The 16,700-nt window shown below is 41.2% G+C and overlaps 1 protein-coding gene across 1 annotated transcript in view; it reads right to left on the reverse strand.

The window, feature by feature from the left end:
- LOC120021883 (microtubule-associated serine/threonine-protein kinase 1-like) overlaps window positions 1-16,700 on the reverse strand; it is an 89,106-nt gene that overhangs the window by 33,944 nt on the left and 38,462 nt on the right. Inside the window, exon 3 of the mRNA XM_038965724.1 lies at window positions 1,584-1,672. Within this exon, the coding sequence (XP_038821652.1) occupies window positions 1,584-1,672 (89 nt within the window). The remainder of the gene's footprint in view (window positions 1-1,583; window positions 1,673-16,700) is intronic.

Raw genomic sequence — 16,700 nt, forward strand, 5'->3', positions numbered from 1 at the left:
CTTGTTGGATCGGAGGATAAGGGCTAGGGCCATTCCCCCCATAAATGTATGGGAACTTGCAGGTGCCTTGGTGGAAGAGTGGGGTAACATCTCACAGCAAGAACTGGCAAATCTGGTGCAGTCCATGAGGAGGAGTTGCACTGCAGTACTTAATGCAGCTGGTGGCCACAGCAGATACTGACTGTTACTTTTGATTTTGACCCCCCCTTTGTTCAGGGACATATTATTCAATTTCTGTTAGTCACATGTCTGTGGAACTTGTTCAGTTTATGTCTCAGTTGTCGAATCTTGTTATGTTCATACAAATATTTACACATGTTAAGTTTGCTGAAAATAAACGCAGTTGACAGTGAGAGGACGTTTCTTTTTTTGCTGAGTTTATTTTACTGAAGAAAAGCGCAGTGAACAATATGTCAAAGTAAAATGGGTACTGTAGGCACACACTCCAGCCATCACCTAAATGCCAAAACGGTGACAACCACTGCAACTAACATGACAACTGGAAACAACGCTCTTACCAAATGTACATGTACTTGCAATACGTCCGTGGCAGCCAGTGAAATTCTCCCATAGTTCAGCCCTGTCATTACCGTCACTAATTCTCACATAGTTCATCTTAAGGAATGAGCTCTCTAGCAAGGCAAGAATGTCTGACTACGCAAACAGAGGGCCGTTATCAGTGTTTGGCCTGTCAGGAAATAAAACACCCAGGCTGGAATAGATTAAGTCCACCCTCTCCTCCCTGTGCATTTCCTTCACGAGGCCCGCCACTTCTTGAACCATTACAATCACAATCCCTGCTGGTTCCAATGCCAGCGCTCCGATAGCACAGAGCACTCACCCTTTTTAACCACTGGCATCAGAGACTTGTCTTCGGCTGTACCACGAAAAGCCTATCATTTACTCAGCCTGCTTTTGCCTTATGTGCAACCCAACTATAATGTGCTGATTTTTTATTTTTCACTACACTGTCAGAATGTTTTTAAGTATGATTCTGAAATAATGCAGTTAGACTGCCTTCAGTTTACAGATTGGACCAAAGTAGCCTAGACTCACTTGCATCTGGACACCAGGCTACAACCAAAATTTTACTAAAATAGTTGTACCATCAGAGAGATGTGCTGTATTTCACATCGTCTTACATTATTTTCAGATCCCATCCTCCTTTGAAATCGGTTTCAGTGAAAGCATTTGCAATTCTAATAAAAAATAATTGGAAAAGATTTCTTGCAGAAACAGCTAGTTTGTCACTTTTGTTGTAGAAGACAGGTTGCTAACATTTCAGACAGTGTGTTGTGGTAAAGGTCTACAGAGAGAGCGAGACAGAGGAGGATCTTGTGGGTGGCTAATGAATCAGAAATAGATTGCACTTCTGAAGAGTGGCTTTTCCAGACTGCTTCTGCATTTACCCACAGACAATGGCCTTCATTCAGGGGTAGAACACACTGGCCAACCAAAGCCTCTTTGCAAGCACAACAACATTCATTCTGTCTTTTACTCAATCGGGCACTTCACACACACCCATCAAAACAGATGCCTGTACTGTACAGTACAACAATTATTCACACATAGACAAGCCTTACCTGTATGCGATGAGAGGGGGGAGTGAGGTCGCGGAAGCGCCGAAGACTGACCACTTCCTATCAGGCTTTTTCTGTTGCTCGTCCTGCAGCTATGAAAACACAGACAGTAAGAGGTTAGACAGCTAAACTGGCGAGAAAGAGGCAACAAAGCCTCTTTGTCAGCCAGCGAGTCAGTCAGAGTGCTTTATTGTCTAAGGAAACATGCCAGATGTAATCGTAGCTACTTAAGATGCACTTGACATTTCACTGCACTAATACATCACTCACATCCACAAAAAAGACTTCCAGTACACACTAAAAGAAAAACATTAAAGACATGGAAACTCTTCAACACTTTTTTCCCTCGTTCTTAGATTGATATAGGTTAGCACTTGGACTATGATGAAGTTGCCCTAGATGCCATTTCCCCCTAAGGGAAGGCTAGGGCTGGAGCAGAATAAGGTGACCCTACATCTGTGGGGAACTTCTACCTAGAGCTTTGCAAGTCCACATAACCCAATTCTAGAGGCCCAGATCTCTCCTATAGGTCAATGTGACCCACCAGATCTTCCCCTATAGGCCAATCTGCCACAGAAGGTACCACCAGATAATCTCCTATAGGCCAATGTGACCCACCATGGCTGTGTTAACACACGCAGCCCAATTCTGATATTTTTCCACTAATTGGTATTTTGACCAATCACATCAGATCTTTTCACATCAGATCTTTTTCAATGCTGCTCAAAAGACTAATTAGTGAAAAAGACTATCATAATTAGGCTGCCTGTCTAAACTCAGCCCATGTCTCTCATATAAACCAATGTGACCAACCAGATATCTCCTATAGGCCAATCCTGTCCTAGCAGGCCCCAACCAGCAGGATCCATTAAACATCATATAACCCCCCGAGCACTACATGACCAGGCAGTCACAGCAACATGAGTAACGGATTCATAATGAAAAAAGTCCTCGTTAGTGCCTCTGGTTAGTCGAAGATGGGCCTTGTCTGTGGATTATTAAACGCTGCAGACCTGATTCTACACCCGGAGGAAGCTAAAAATACTGCACAGCTGGTAGTGAGCAAATTCAGTTAACAGTGACTTTCATGTAGAAAGAGGTAAGTGATGATTCTATTGGGGAAAGTCAATTAGCATATTCAGTGAACACATAAAATATAGGTCTAGTCAGGGCTGGCACAATTACCGTATACCTGTGTAACTGACGGTTATGTTGTGTCATGTCTGACTACTGCTTGTCCATGTGCTAGCTAACAGCAACAAGCCCAGACGAGCTAGCTAAACGTTGTCAACATCCAGCAGTGATCAGCTTGGTGGTTGCATAGTAACGGTGTCACTAACCCAAATTCTAATCGAGCTGGCAGCAGCTGTGAAACTGCACTAGCCCGGGTTTCCCTTGACCCAGTTCGAATTTGAGAATTCCATTCGAGCCAGCTCAAATTTGGCCTTAATTTTAAGTGCCAGTGGAAACAGGGCGGATGAAAGGAGAAAATGTGTATAAAAAATCTATATATATTATAATTTTTTTTATATATGTGTTTTTGTATTTTTTTCCCATGACGTCACAGCCCTAGGTCTAGTTAAAAATAGTTTTAAAAGATGGACAGGTCTACTGTACTTACTCAATGAAAACAAAGGCAGATGCAAACTACTGTAGCCACTCCCTGAATCATTAGATGGCCAGTTTGATTTGTCCGACTAATATGCCTATTGCTCACCGAATAAATATTGAACAGCCAAAAACTGCTCTTCAATTGCTTGACAGTAAACAATATAGGCCTACTATCATTTCATAAACAACTGTTAGTACATTGTCTGGCATACCATCCTCTGCACCGTTTCCACAATCTGTACGACTAATGGTTGCCAGCATCCAGCATCACAGTCAATGTAGGTCTACTACTAATAAAACATTGTACTTATACAGTAGTTTTGAAGATGTTAAAATCCCTTTACATACTGTACATCAATAAGACAAGTGAAAATATGAGAAAAATGTATAAATCATATCTATAAAAACAACGAGGGTCCTTTAAAGAGCATGCTGGCTGGGTTGCCTCAGGAGGAAATTAAGAACTGACAGGTGCCGGGTACAGTAGCTCTATAAATGTCATGCTAACTGCTAACGAATCATATCCTCTTATTTAGCCGGGCTTAGCTAGCGAAGATGTAACACTAGTATCCAGTCTGACGAAGCACTCTAGCCTACTGCCACAGTGCGGAAGAATTGGGAAGCCTACTGTGTATTTTGTAAATGTAAAACATCTGATGACTTTGATATTACCCTGTCATTCATTCATGTTTTTATTCTGACTCATAAGGGTGGGGTATTTTGAATCCCAACAGGGGACTTCAGTAATGTACACAAGAAAAGGTTTGGAGAAACATGACTCGTGGAAATGTTTCAATCTTAGGGGTAAATGCACAAACCGGTGCGCCTGGCACCTACTACCATAGGCACTTAAATATTTTGTCTTGCTCATTCACCCTCTGAATGGCATACATATACAACGCATGTCTCAATTGTCTCAAGGCTTAAAAATCCTTATTTAGCCCATCTCCTCCCCTTCATCTACACTGATTGAAGTGGATTTAACAAGTGACATCAATAAGAGATCAATCATAGCTTTCACCTCAATTACCTCGACACCGGTGCCCCTGCACATTGACACATTGACTCTGAACCGGTACCCTTGGTATATAGCCCCGCTATTGTTATTTACTGCTGCTCCTTAATTATTTCATTTTCTTATCTCTTTCTTTTTTAAAAGGTATTTTCTTAAAACTGCATTGTTGGTTAAGGGCTTGTAAGTAAGCATTTCACTGTAAGGTCTATCTATACCTGTTGTATTTGGCGCAAGTGACAAATACAATTTGATTTGATTCATCTGGTCAGTCGATGTCATGGAAAGAGCAGGTGTTCTTAATGTTTTGTATACTCAATGTATTTTCACTACAGACATCAATACCCACATCACACTGCAGTATATAGCCTTCCCAGATGACACAGAATGAGAAAATACCCCATTCCTTAAAACATGGGACAATTCACTGCAAGGTCAGACCTCAATGAGACTGTGATTGCGCAACCTCCAGCTCAGCAGAGAGACATGTCATTTCAGAGTATTAAGCTGACATTGAAGCACATTTCATACAGTGTAAATATAACTAGACATCTTGTCCATTTCAGTATTTTAGGATAGGAGCTGAGGCTTTGATAGAGCGCGAGTGAGAGTACGGCGCAGTAGTGTGCCGCATCATGGCTAGAGGACAGTGTCATTTCACAGACAAGGATATACAGGAGTATACTCGGTGTGTCACACACACGCACGCTGTCTGTCAGGTCTGTGGCGAGGCAGCTGCTACAGTTGACATTGCACCAAGGGGTGCTCCGATCTTAATGCTCTCTCAGTGAGGAGTCACTGCCATGTGAGAGGATTGCATTAGATGTGCTTCAGGCATTCTCCTCAGAACACTAGCCATTTTTCTGCTGTAGAATTTTCAACATAATGGCTCAATTCCATATCTACCCTTGGCCCCTATCCTTGACACTTCACATAGATGTGAAAGGCTTTGTAGAATCAATAAATCTCAATCTTGCACTCCGATAGACTAGGTGAGAGAATAACTACATTGTTTAAATTCAGCCATATTTCCACAATGGCTACCATCGTTCCTGTACCCAAGTAGGCAAAGATAACTGAACTAAATGACTACCGCCTCGTAGCACTTCTGTCATCATGATGTGCTTAGAGAGTCAAGGATCATATCACCGTCACCTTACCGGCCACCCTAGACCCACTTCAGTTTGCATACCGACCATACAGGTCCACAGATGATGCAATCGCCATCACACTGCCCTATCCCATCTGGACAAAAATAATACCTATGAAAGAATGCTTTTCATTGACTACAGCTCAGCATTCAACACCATAGTACCCTCCAAGCTCATCGTCAAGCTGGAGGCCCTGGGTCTCAACCCCGCCCTGTGCAACTGGGTCCTGAACTTTGACGGGCTGCCCCCTGGTGGTGAAGGTAGGAAACAACATCTCCACTTCGTTGACCCTCAACACTGGGGCCCCAAAAGGGTGTGTGCTCAGCCCTCTCCTGTACTTCCTGTTCACCCACGACTGCATGGCCATGCACGCCTCCAACTCAATCATCAAGTTTGCAGACGACACAACAGTAGTAGGCTTGATTACCAACAACGACGAGACAGCCTACAGGGAGGAGGTGAGGGCCCTCGGAGTGTGGTGTCAGGAAAACAACCTCTCACTCAACATCAACAAAACAATGGAGATGATCGTGGACTTCAGGAAACAGAAGAGGGAGCACCCCCAATCCATATCGAAGGGACAGCAGTGGAGAAGGTGGAAAGTTTTAAGTTCCTCGGCGTACACATCACAGACAAACTGTGATGCGGCCAAAAAGATGATCAAGGACAATAACCATCCGAGCCACTGCCTGTTTACACCACTATCATCCAGAAGGCGAGGTCAGTACATGTGCATCAAAGCTGGGACCAAGAGATTGAAAAACAGCTTCTATCTCAAGGCCATCAGTCTTGAGAGAGAGAGAGAGAGGGTTTGAGAGAGAAGATCAAAATATGATGTCACATATTATGTCTATGGATAAAACAGTGAAATTAGTTGGCATTACCCTTATGTCAAACTCATTAAGGGATTTCACCTTTGGAAACTCGTGGTCAGTCATGTGGCCCGGCCCATTGTGAAATGTCAATCAGGGTAGCCTAGACCAAAGCCAAAGAACCATCAGAAAACTAAAAGCAAGGCCTATCTTGGCTCTTTCTTGGTGGGGACAGAGATAACTGCTGTCATCAGGGTCGTATTTTTTAAGGAACAACGTAGCAAACCTATTTCAACAGAAAACAAAAACAAGCGTTTCTTATTGGACAAATTCAAGTAAATCCTCCCTATTTCGGGTAGGTTCTTCCATTTGGTGCCAAATTAATAAGACCCAGGATGTGGCTCCCAGCCATGAAACATTCATCTGGATAGCCAACTGAATAATATCCGGTTCCCATGTGCTCAGTCAACGAGGATCAGGTTTAACCCAGTCTATTTATACCAAGAGAGTGCCACACTTCTGCCCAGTGGACACACCCACAACGGCCCATCTCTGCACACACACCCACACCCCTAAAGTATTGTGATTAAACATCTGCTCAATCTACTCCCGAAGTCCCCCACTCTATGTCCCCATTCTCATAGAGACAGTTTACCCCCACAAAGCAATCACAACAGTCTGTTTAACTGGAGTGGCAGTTACAGGGCCAGGCAACGGCAACAGCTAGCTAGCTAGCTTATTGTTTTATGTCAGTTGGATGGTGGTATGCTTTGCCACTACACAGTACAGGCTATATTAGAGATATTGTGCCACTCTTGGAGTACAAATGGATGTTGACAAAGGCTTCTAATGTTGAAAACCAACACCCATTTTAGCATGACAGCCTTCATGAGTGTTCTTTTCCTTTGACATGGTATACAACTCAGAATGACAGATTTGAAAGGGGGAGAGAAAAAGTAAAAAACATGATTGTCTAATGATGCTTCAAACTGGGGATAAAGGAGCCCTGGGCAAAGATGATAGAGAGAAAGTAGGCCAGTGCTGACTAAGCTGTGTGCTGCAGATGTATGAGATTCCTGGAACAGCTCCATGCTAGGTTTGCAAGTCTCAGTGATAAACCTGTCCATCGTAGCCTCATTCACTGCCATTGTTGTTCTCCATGTGAAATCGGCACTTCGCTAGCTAGCCAGCCATCGGTCTCTTCCCGCAATGGAACTTAGCGTTTTTATTAAACAAACCCCAGTTTGTTGTTGCGTGAAAAAGGTAATGCCAGGTTTAGGAGCTGTGACAACATGTGACCCGTTTCAGAAAGCAAGGCGTATGTCGCACGTCACTACTTCAAAAGGAGAGGCATTTTAATGTATTTTTTAAATATGTTTTTTATCAAAATGCGTGTCTTGGCAGAAATGCCTTCTGGAACATGTGATATTGCTTATGCCTTAATAACAAACTTGTATTCCATCTGTAAATATGAATAAGAAAATGGTTAAATTACGAGCCAAGTTGGTTTAGCCAGGGAAAAAGTCAGGAACCTTCCCGCTAGCCATGATTGGCTGAGTTAATGGATGGGAGATGAGTTTGGATTGGTCTGCTATGTAGCATGATTCTGTATATAACGTGAACTGCTCAGTATGTGTTGATATTCCTTTCTACCACAGAGTTTTTGAAAGACATAACATTAGTCATTGAGAACTACAACAGTTTTGCTACTTTTCTCAACAACATTGATGCCCTGAATTTAGCAGGCGCTATCGACAGATCATTTGGAAAAAGTTGTGATGGGCTACTTTCTGCACACGCCACGGTCAGTGTGAACCAGAGTGACTTGACAACGCTGGTCAAACACGATGTAGCTACAAACAAAACATAGTTAAATGGTTCCAGTCTGCCGTAAAGCTTTCATCCATGTATACAGGTATGTCTTGCTACATTTTCAGATATTATAAGTTTCAAATTTGGTCAGAAAGTCATTTTCATTGCAAGTTAAAGCATACTGTTAGCTAGCGAATGTTAGCTTGCTGGCTCGCTAGCAAACGTTACGTATATGATCTGTGTAGTAATACTATTCAAATCAGAAATCCATTTGCATTGCTAGTTATAGCCTCATGTTAGCTAGCTAACATTGAACCTAGTTGGTTAGTTTTAGCTACCTGCATATTCATACTACAGCTATGGCAATGTTTGTATTTTTTATTTACCCTTTATTTAACTAGGCAAGTCAGTTAAGAACAAATTCTTATTTACAATGATGGCCTACACCGGCCAAATGGGACTCCCAATCACGGCCAATAATGATACAGCCTGGATTCGAACCAAGGAGTCTGTAGTGACGACTCTAGCACTGAGCTGCAGTGTTTTAGACCGCTGCGCCCCTCGGGAGCCCACTCGGGAGTATTGGTAGTAGTATGAGTTGGGATTATGCCGGTTCATTGTTTAGCTAGCTACATGTCTAAACAAAAGACTCCACTTTGTCAGATGATTACATGACCCATCAAGTTAGCTAGGTGTGTCTGGGGGTGAATACATCTATTGTATTTCATGAACATGTCTACATGTCTAGACAATAGTGACATATCCACTTACCTAGATGTAGCTGGGGGGTGGTTATAGTATTTCTTTCACATGACCCATCAATTTAGACAAGTGTGTCTGGGTAAGCGTCATCTAATAATTATAAAATAGTTATAATATGTTAATCATCTGGCCACTTTCTGTTTTTGATATTGCTACTATGCAAGTAACCATTTCAGTTTACCATTTACACATTCTGTATCCTGTGCACGTGACAAATACACTTCGATTTTATTTGATATAGTGGTTTTACCAGAGACGGTAACGTGAAGAACAATATGACCTGTACCAAAGTCAGATTAGGATATACAGTGGTTCCTCCTTTAAAAGTTGTGTCATACTGCAGCACACCTTGCGGGCTGCTGCAGCATTCTATGGCACGTTATTTAATTGTCAGCCATTTTTTATGTTAATGCAAGTTAGTGCTAGTTTGACCATCAGAGGGCAACTTTGAGAAGCATTTGATAGTCTCCCATATTGACATTAACAGAGAATTTAAAACCTTTTTTGTAATAACATGGTTCATTGGATTGATTTTAAGAAATTTGGCTTAATTCATTTGATTAACATTATGGTGTTTCTATTCCGAGAAAAACGAGAAACAAAACCCTCGGGGATGGAATGGAAAATATTGCGCCGTACAATGTGACGGTCGGGAGTAGGCTACAGCATAAGAGGATTGGAGGATTCTAAATTAATATCTAAGGGGCATAACATTTCCACACCCTAATTGTAGTGTAACCAATACTCATTTTGCCTATGGTAGGCCTGCAGTATATCTAAAAAAAAAAAATCAATAAGTACATTTAGAGGATTGGAGGACTCTAAATGAATATCTAAGGGGCATTTTCGTTAGGTACTGTGAGAATATCTAAGGGGCTTTTATATAATTCTAAATTAATTAATAATCACTTTGTTTAAAAAGTAACGATATTTTGGAGATTACGTTTTCATTTAACCTAGGGTTAGCGAGAAAAAGGCAATTCTTGAACATGGGGTGACACATACTCACTAATTTGTAAATAAAGCCAGTTTGTTATCTAGAATTAATTTTTTCTGGAGAAACCCAACTTGATTATTTAGCAGACATCACTTGCTTATATTCAGTCAACACATATTTTAAGAATATCATGGAATATAATTGAACATTTACGTTTCTCCATGCTTGTCTCAGAGCAGCGCGAAACGTTGCTGAAATAGACATCCACAGCGGGAAGGCTATATATAACGATATTTGGGAGATTATTTTGTCTTAAAAATAACGACAGTTAACGATTGTAATCTGAATAAAGGCCAAAATAATATTTATAAAGGCCAAAATATAGACCCGCTAATAGCCATAATGATGCTGTACAACGTGACCATGTGTTTGAAATAGTATTTTCCAGTAAGAAACAATTTTGTTTGCCTTCATTAGACAACTTTGTTCTAATATTTCTGTTTTCAGTGATACTTATTCCCATAATTATTTGTTATGGATCCATAACTAAATCAACATCTGCATTTTGAAAGAGTATTTTTATAATTTTATTAACAAAAGCATAAAGATGCTGATGAAGAAATACAGTACATGCTTTTACATTTGGATAATAAAGCATTTTGAAGATAAGCCACCTGCATTTGTTTATTAGGCTACTGTGCAGTCTGACAAGTAAACATAGCCTAAAATACATACTGTAGTAAACATGGGAAAGTGCCTAATTCCTTACATAAGAGAGAGCAGGCCATGTCCAGACTTTCTCGGTGACCTCAAGTACCTTCAATAATGGCTGTACTAGAGAATGCAGAAACGCGGGAGACCGGGGTTCAATTCCCCAACGGGGAGGAAGGAGTAGGCTGTCCTTGTAAATAAGAATTTGCTCTTAACTGATTCCATATGTGTTATTAGAAAATAGTAAAAATAAAGAAAAATCCTGGAATGAGTATGTGTCTCCAAACTTTTGATTGGTACTTGCTTAATTAATATTATGGTGTTTCCATTCCAAGAAAAACCCTCTGGGTTTCCGTTAGGATGGAACGGACAATATGGCGCCGTACAACGTGACGGTCGGCAGTACAGTACTGGGCTATTTAGCTAAAGAATCCCCATGTCTTGCGGGCAGGGCACATGAGAGACCAGACCGGGGTTCAATTCCCCGACGGGGATTAAAGAGTAGGCTGTCGTTGTAAATACAAATGTATTCTTAACTGACTAGTTAAATAAAGGTTACACAAAGAGCATAACATTTCTGCACCCTCATTTTCTAAATATAGTCTAACCAATACCCAAACTGAGATTCAGTGAAAATAAAAACGTCATTGATTTATCAAGACCAGTCCCCATGCCTGTCTCAGAGCAGCGCGAAATGGTGCTAAAATAGTTGTAGGCTTTTGCTTCAAATCCTATTGCTTCTAACTACAATATGCTCTTTAAATAAATAAGTCCTACACCACTTTTAACAGCACATTACTCAACACTAGTGAGACTTATGTCACCTACACTATATCGAAACATATGCCGTGACTCTCCCCCAATAATTACATAGAGGATATTTCTGTAATTCAGTGATATTTATTCCCATAGTAATTCGTTATGGATCCATAACTAAATAAACGTTGGCATTTTGAAAGAGTATTTTTTTATCATTATTTTATTATCGAAAGCATAAAGATGCCATTATTAGTTACATTGTTTTAGTTTGAACGTGCAGACTGGCACTAAGAACAGCAGGAACGTTTCCCTAGTCAGCGCCATTATTAGTAATATTGGAGATGATTTTGTTTTCAAATAATGTCAAATGAGCGAGAAAAGGCCATTATTGAACATGGGGTGAAACATTGTTACTAATTTGTAAATAAAGCCAGTTTGTTATTTAGAATGATCTATTTCTGTTTTTAGAGGGAGAAAAACCTAGTCATGGGTCTCCCAGTCGAGGGCGGCACGGGTATTGAAACAGCATCTGTAGCAACACAGTGTCTTAGACCGTTGCACAACTCAGATACTGTACAATGTGACCGGTCGGGAGTGGCCTAAAGTACTACAGTAAGAGCAAAATAATCCTAACAAAATATAATAATAAAAACCTTACTGTAACACCGAAGTCGTGAACAATTATCAGTTTCTATTTAGGTTTATGTCACCCATTCAATGTCAGTTAGACACACAGTAGGACCCAAAAGCATAATCAGTGCTCTAACTCCCCCTTGCGCTGGTCTGGAGCAATGAAGTGGTGACGCAGGGTACCATACTAACCCACAAAATACCTCTAAGTCCCGTGGTGTAAGCTCGCAACTTCTAAAGGAGGATCCACTGTAGGCCAAGGACTAGATAGTGTATTTTTACCTGAAGTTTTACCTTACTGTAGGCTACTACTTTTATTACTTTTAGTCTTGAATCTTTGGTTGTTTACTACACTACTCACTCTGTTTAGCACAAGGCCTAACATGTGAATCCTTAAAGAGATGCTTGGGGCTAAGGTTTAAGAGGGTGTGAACGATGCTGAATGGGTGTAGACAAAGAAGAGCTCTCGAGTACGTGTACCAAAACAATCAAGGGCCATTTTCTCAAGTTTATCAACTTTCAAAGTATAATTACTTTCTATTGTTCCTCAACTTCAGTGTATGATATACCATTTTCTATTTCCGAGTCACTACTTTTATCCAATGTAAAAAAATATATATATATTAAAAAAAACACCATCACATATTTAGTCTTCTTCGAGAGAGAGGCAACAAAGGAACACTGCTGAGAGATAAATTGTGTGGAAATCGCTCTGCATTTGTCTTGAAAGTTGTTGTGCTGTTCGTGCACTCTATTACATGAATTACCTGCATTCACTAGCTTTTAGTTCAGCAAGGCTTTAAAATTCCTTCCCTTAGTTTAGAACACTGCTTTGCTTTCCAATCCAAGAATATCCAAAGTCTTTCTTATCTTGACCCCATGTCAACAACAAGAAGTCATGATTCATCTAGTTTTTTTTACGTCTTCGTGCTTTGCTTCCTTGTCAAGTGAGCTGACATCAGCCCAATATACAACAGACAGGCACACACACAGAAAGAAAGAGCAAGAGGGAAACAGACACAAAGAGAGAGGGAGAGAGAGTTGGCGTGCTCTCCCTTTCCAGCTATTTGTCGCTAATGCACTATGGGGCATCAAATGAATAAAAAATTGGTTGCGTACACATATTTTGCAGATGTTATCGCAGGTGCAGCAATTTTCTTTTGTTTCTAGCTCCAACAGTGCAGTAATACCTAACAATACACACATCCCCAAAAATGTTTAGAAATTAAGAAATATCAGAATGAGCAATGTCATATATATATAAAATGGTGTGAAACACAGTATAGAAAAGGTGTGTATAGCAGTAGTTAAATAGCATCAGCCTTAACTAGAATAAGATATATACACCATATACACAAAAGTGTGTGGACACCTCTTCAAAATAGTGGATTTGGCCATTTCAGCCACACCCGTTTCCGACAGGTATATAAAAATTGAGCACACAGCCATGCGATCTCCATAGACAAACATTGCAAAGTGGTAGGCCACACAAGCTCTCAACCGCTGAGTGCTGAAGCGCGGTTGAAACACTCACTACTGAATTCCCAACTGCCTCTGGAAGGAACATCAGCACAAGAACTGTTTGTTGGGAGCTTCATGAAATGGGTTTTCATGGACAAGCAGCCGCACACAAGCCTAAGATCACCATGCGCAATGCCAAGCATCGGTTTAAGTGGTGTAAAGCTCGCCGCAATTGAACTCTAGAGCAGTGGAAATGCGGTCTCTGGAGTGATGAGTAAGGCTTCACCATTTGGCAGTCCGACGGACAAATCTGCGTTTGACGGACGCAAGGAGAACGCTACCTGCCCGAATGCATAGTGCCAATTGTAAAGTTTGGTGGAGGTAGAGGAATAATGGTCTGGAGATGTTTTTTTTCATGGTTCGGGCTAGGCCCCTTAGTTCCAGTGAAGGGAAATCTTAACACTACAGCAAACAATGACATTCTAGATGATTCTTCCAACGTTGTGGCAACAGTTTGGGGAAGGCCCTTTCCTGTTTCAGAATGACAATGCGCCCATGCACAAAGCAATGCACCCATACAGAAATAGTTTGTCGAGATCTGTGTCGAATTACTTGACTAGCCTGCACAGAGCCCTGACCTCAACCCCATCGAACCCCTTTGGGATGAATTGGAACGCAAGCCAGGTCTATTCGCCCATCATCCGTGCCCGACCTCACTAATGCTCTTGTAGATGAATGGAAGCAAGTTCCCGCAGCAATGTTCCAACATTCAATGGAAATCCTTCCCAGAAGAGTGGAGGCTATTGTAGCAGCAAAGGGGGGGGACCAACTCCATATTAATGCCCATGATTTTGGAATGAGATGTTCTACGAGCAGGTGTCCACATACTTTTGGTCTTGTAGTGTACATACGAAGAGGGTGAAATAGTATGTAAACATTAAAAAGTGACCATTGTTCAGTGATTACAGTTGAAGTTGGAAGTTTACATACACCTTAGCCAAATACATTTAAACTCAGTTTTTCACAATTCCTGACATTTAATCCTAGTAAAAATCCCCTGTTTTAGGTCAGTTAGGATCACCACTTTATTTTAAGAATGTGAAATGTCAGAATAATAGTAGTGTGATTTATTTCAGCTTTTATTTCTTTCATCACATTCCCAATGGGTCAGAAGTTTACATACACTCAATTAGTATTTGGTAGCATTGCCTTTAAATTGTTGAACTTGGGTCAAACGTTTCGGGTAGCCTTACACAAGCTTCCCACAATAAGTTGGGTGAATTTTGTCCCATTCCTCCTGACAGAGCTGTTGTAACTGAGTCATGTTTTTAAGCCTCCTTGCTCGCACACGCTTTTTCAGTTCTGCCCACAAATGTTCTATAGAATTGAGGTCAGGGATTTGTGATGGCCACTCCAATACCTTGACTTTGTTGTCCTTAAGCCATTTTGCCACAACTTTGGAAGTATGCTTGGGGGTCATTGTTCATTTGGAAGACCCATTTGCGACCACGCTTTAACTTCCTAACTGATGTCTTGAGATGTTGTTCCAATATATCCACATAATTTTCCTCCCTCATGATGCCATCTATTTTGTGAAGTGCACCAGCCCCTCCTGCAGCAAAGCACCCCCACAACATGATGCTGCCACCCCCGTACTTCACGGTGGGGATGGTGTTCTTCAGCTTTCAAGCATCCCCCTTTTCCCTCCAAACATAACGATAGTCATTATGGCCAAATAGTTCTATTTTTGTTTCATCAGACCAGAGGACATTTTTCCAAAAAGTACGATCTTTGATTCCCAGTTGTGCAGTTGCAAACCGTAGTCTGACTTTTTTATGGCGGTTTTGAAGCAGTGGCTTCTTCCTTGCTGAGCGGCCTTTCAGGTTATGTCGATATAGGACTCGTTTTACTGTGGATATAGATACTTTTGTACCCGTTTCCTCCAGAATCTTCACAAGGTCCTTTGCTATTGTTCTGGGATTGATTTGACTTTTCAAACCAAAGCACGTTCATCTCTAGGAGACAGAATGTGTCTCCTTCCTGAGCGGTATGACGGCTGCGTGGTCCCATGGTGTTTATACTTGCGTACTATTGTTTGTACAGATGAACGTGGTACCTTCAGGCGTTTGGAAATTGCTCCCAAGGATGAACCAGACTTGTAGAGGTCTACAAATGTTTTTCGGAGGTCTTTTTTTGGATTTTCCCATGATGTCAAGCAAAGAGGCACTGAGTTTGAAGGTAGGCCTTGAAATACATGCACAGGTACACCTCCAATTGACTCAAATTATGTCAATTAGCCTTTCAGTGCCTAAAGCCACGACATAATTTTCTGGAATTTTCCAAGCTGTTTAACTTCTCTAGGGTAGGTGAGACGCTAACGTCCCACCAGGCCAACATCCGGTGAAACTGCAGAGAGCTAACATTTTAAATACACCATTCGTTGTATTAAACATTCTTGTAAATACATGTATCTTACATCATTTAAAAGATGAACGTCTTATTAATCCAGCCGCTGTGTCAGATTTCAAAAAGGTTTACTGCAAAAGCAAACATGCGATTTTCTGAGGACGGCGCCCCACACACACAAGTATTACTAGCATTTTCCAACCAAGCATTAGCTTCACGGAAGTCAGAAATAACAATAAAATAAATCGCTTACCATTGAAGATCTTCCTCTGGTGGCAATGCCAAGTGTCCTAACTACACAGTGAATGTTTGTTTTGTTTGATAAAATCAATTTTTATAGCCTAACACGAAACATTTGTAAACCGGTTGCGTCGTGATTTCCGTCTCATTCAACTTTGGACGAAGCGTTCGTGGTAATTACACACACTAAACAAACGTTTATCCAGTCATGGCTGGTTTCATTGCAATCCTCTGGTTGTTACTAACACAACCATACATGATGGCTCTTTTCCCGGGACGTATTGACCGAAACAAACCGATTTGAAGACACCAATCAATGACCTCATTGCGCACCAATGGTAGGACCGGTCTATCGTGGATTGACTGTATTTTGGCCCAATGACCACTGATCATCTTGAAATCTAGCTTGGAAGATAGCCAATGAGCTGAGGTAAACGGCAATATGTAATGGTTATACGTTTGAAGACCAGCCTTTGTCGTAAACTCTGGCGTAAAAGAGGTTCATTCGCCATTGCAAATCCTACTTGATGGAGCTACGAGTGTTACGCATAGCAGTACATATTCAATAGCATTTTCAACAAGTTTATATATTTAAATTATGGCGAATAAATCAGCTAAAAATCTAAAATAAAGTCTAGGTATACAGATTTAACCCAAATTATAGAGGAAATTGATAGAGACAGCCCCCCATCTCACAGCTAGCCTTCAGGGAGCTGCTCATCCAGGAGCTACAGCAAGTCCACTGCAGCACCTTCTGCTCCGTCAACCAGTGGTGTTCACCTGCCCAGATTCATCTCTGCAGGCATGAATGTGCCT

The sequence above is a fragment of the Salvelinus namaycush genome, chromosome 26 (genome assembly GCF_016432855.1).
Source record: "Salvelinus namaycush isolate Seneca chromosome 26, SaNama_1.0, whole genome shotgun sequence".
NCBI classification, from domain to species: domain Eukaryota; kingdom Metazoa; phylum Chordata; class Actinopteri; order Salmoniformes; family Salmonidae; genus Salvelinus; species Salvelinus namaycush.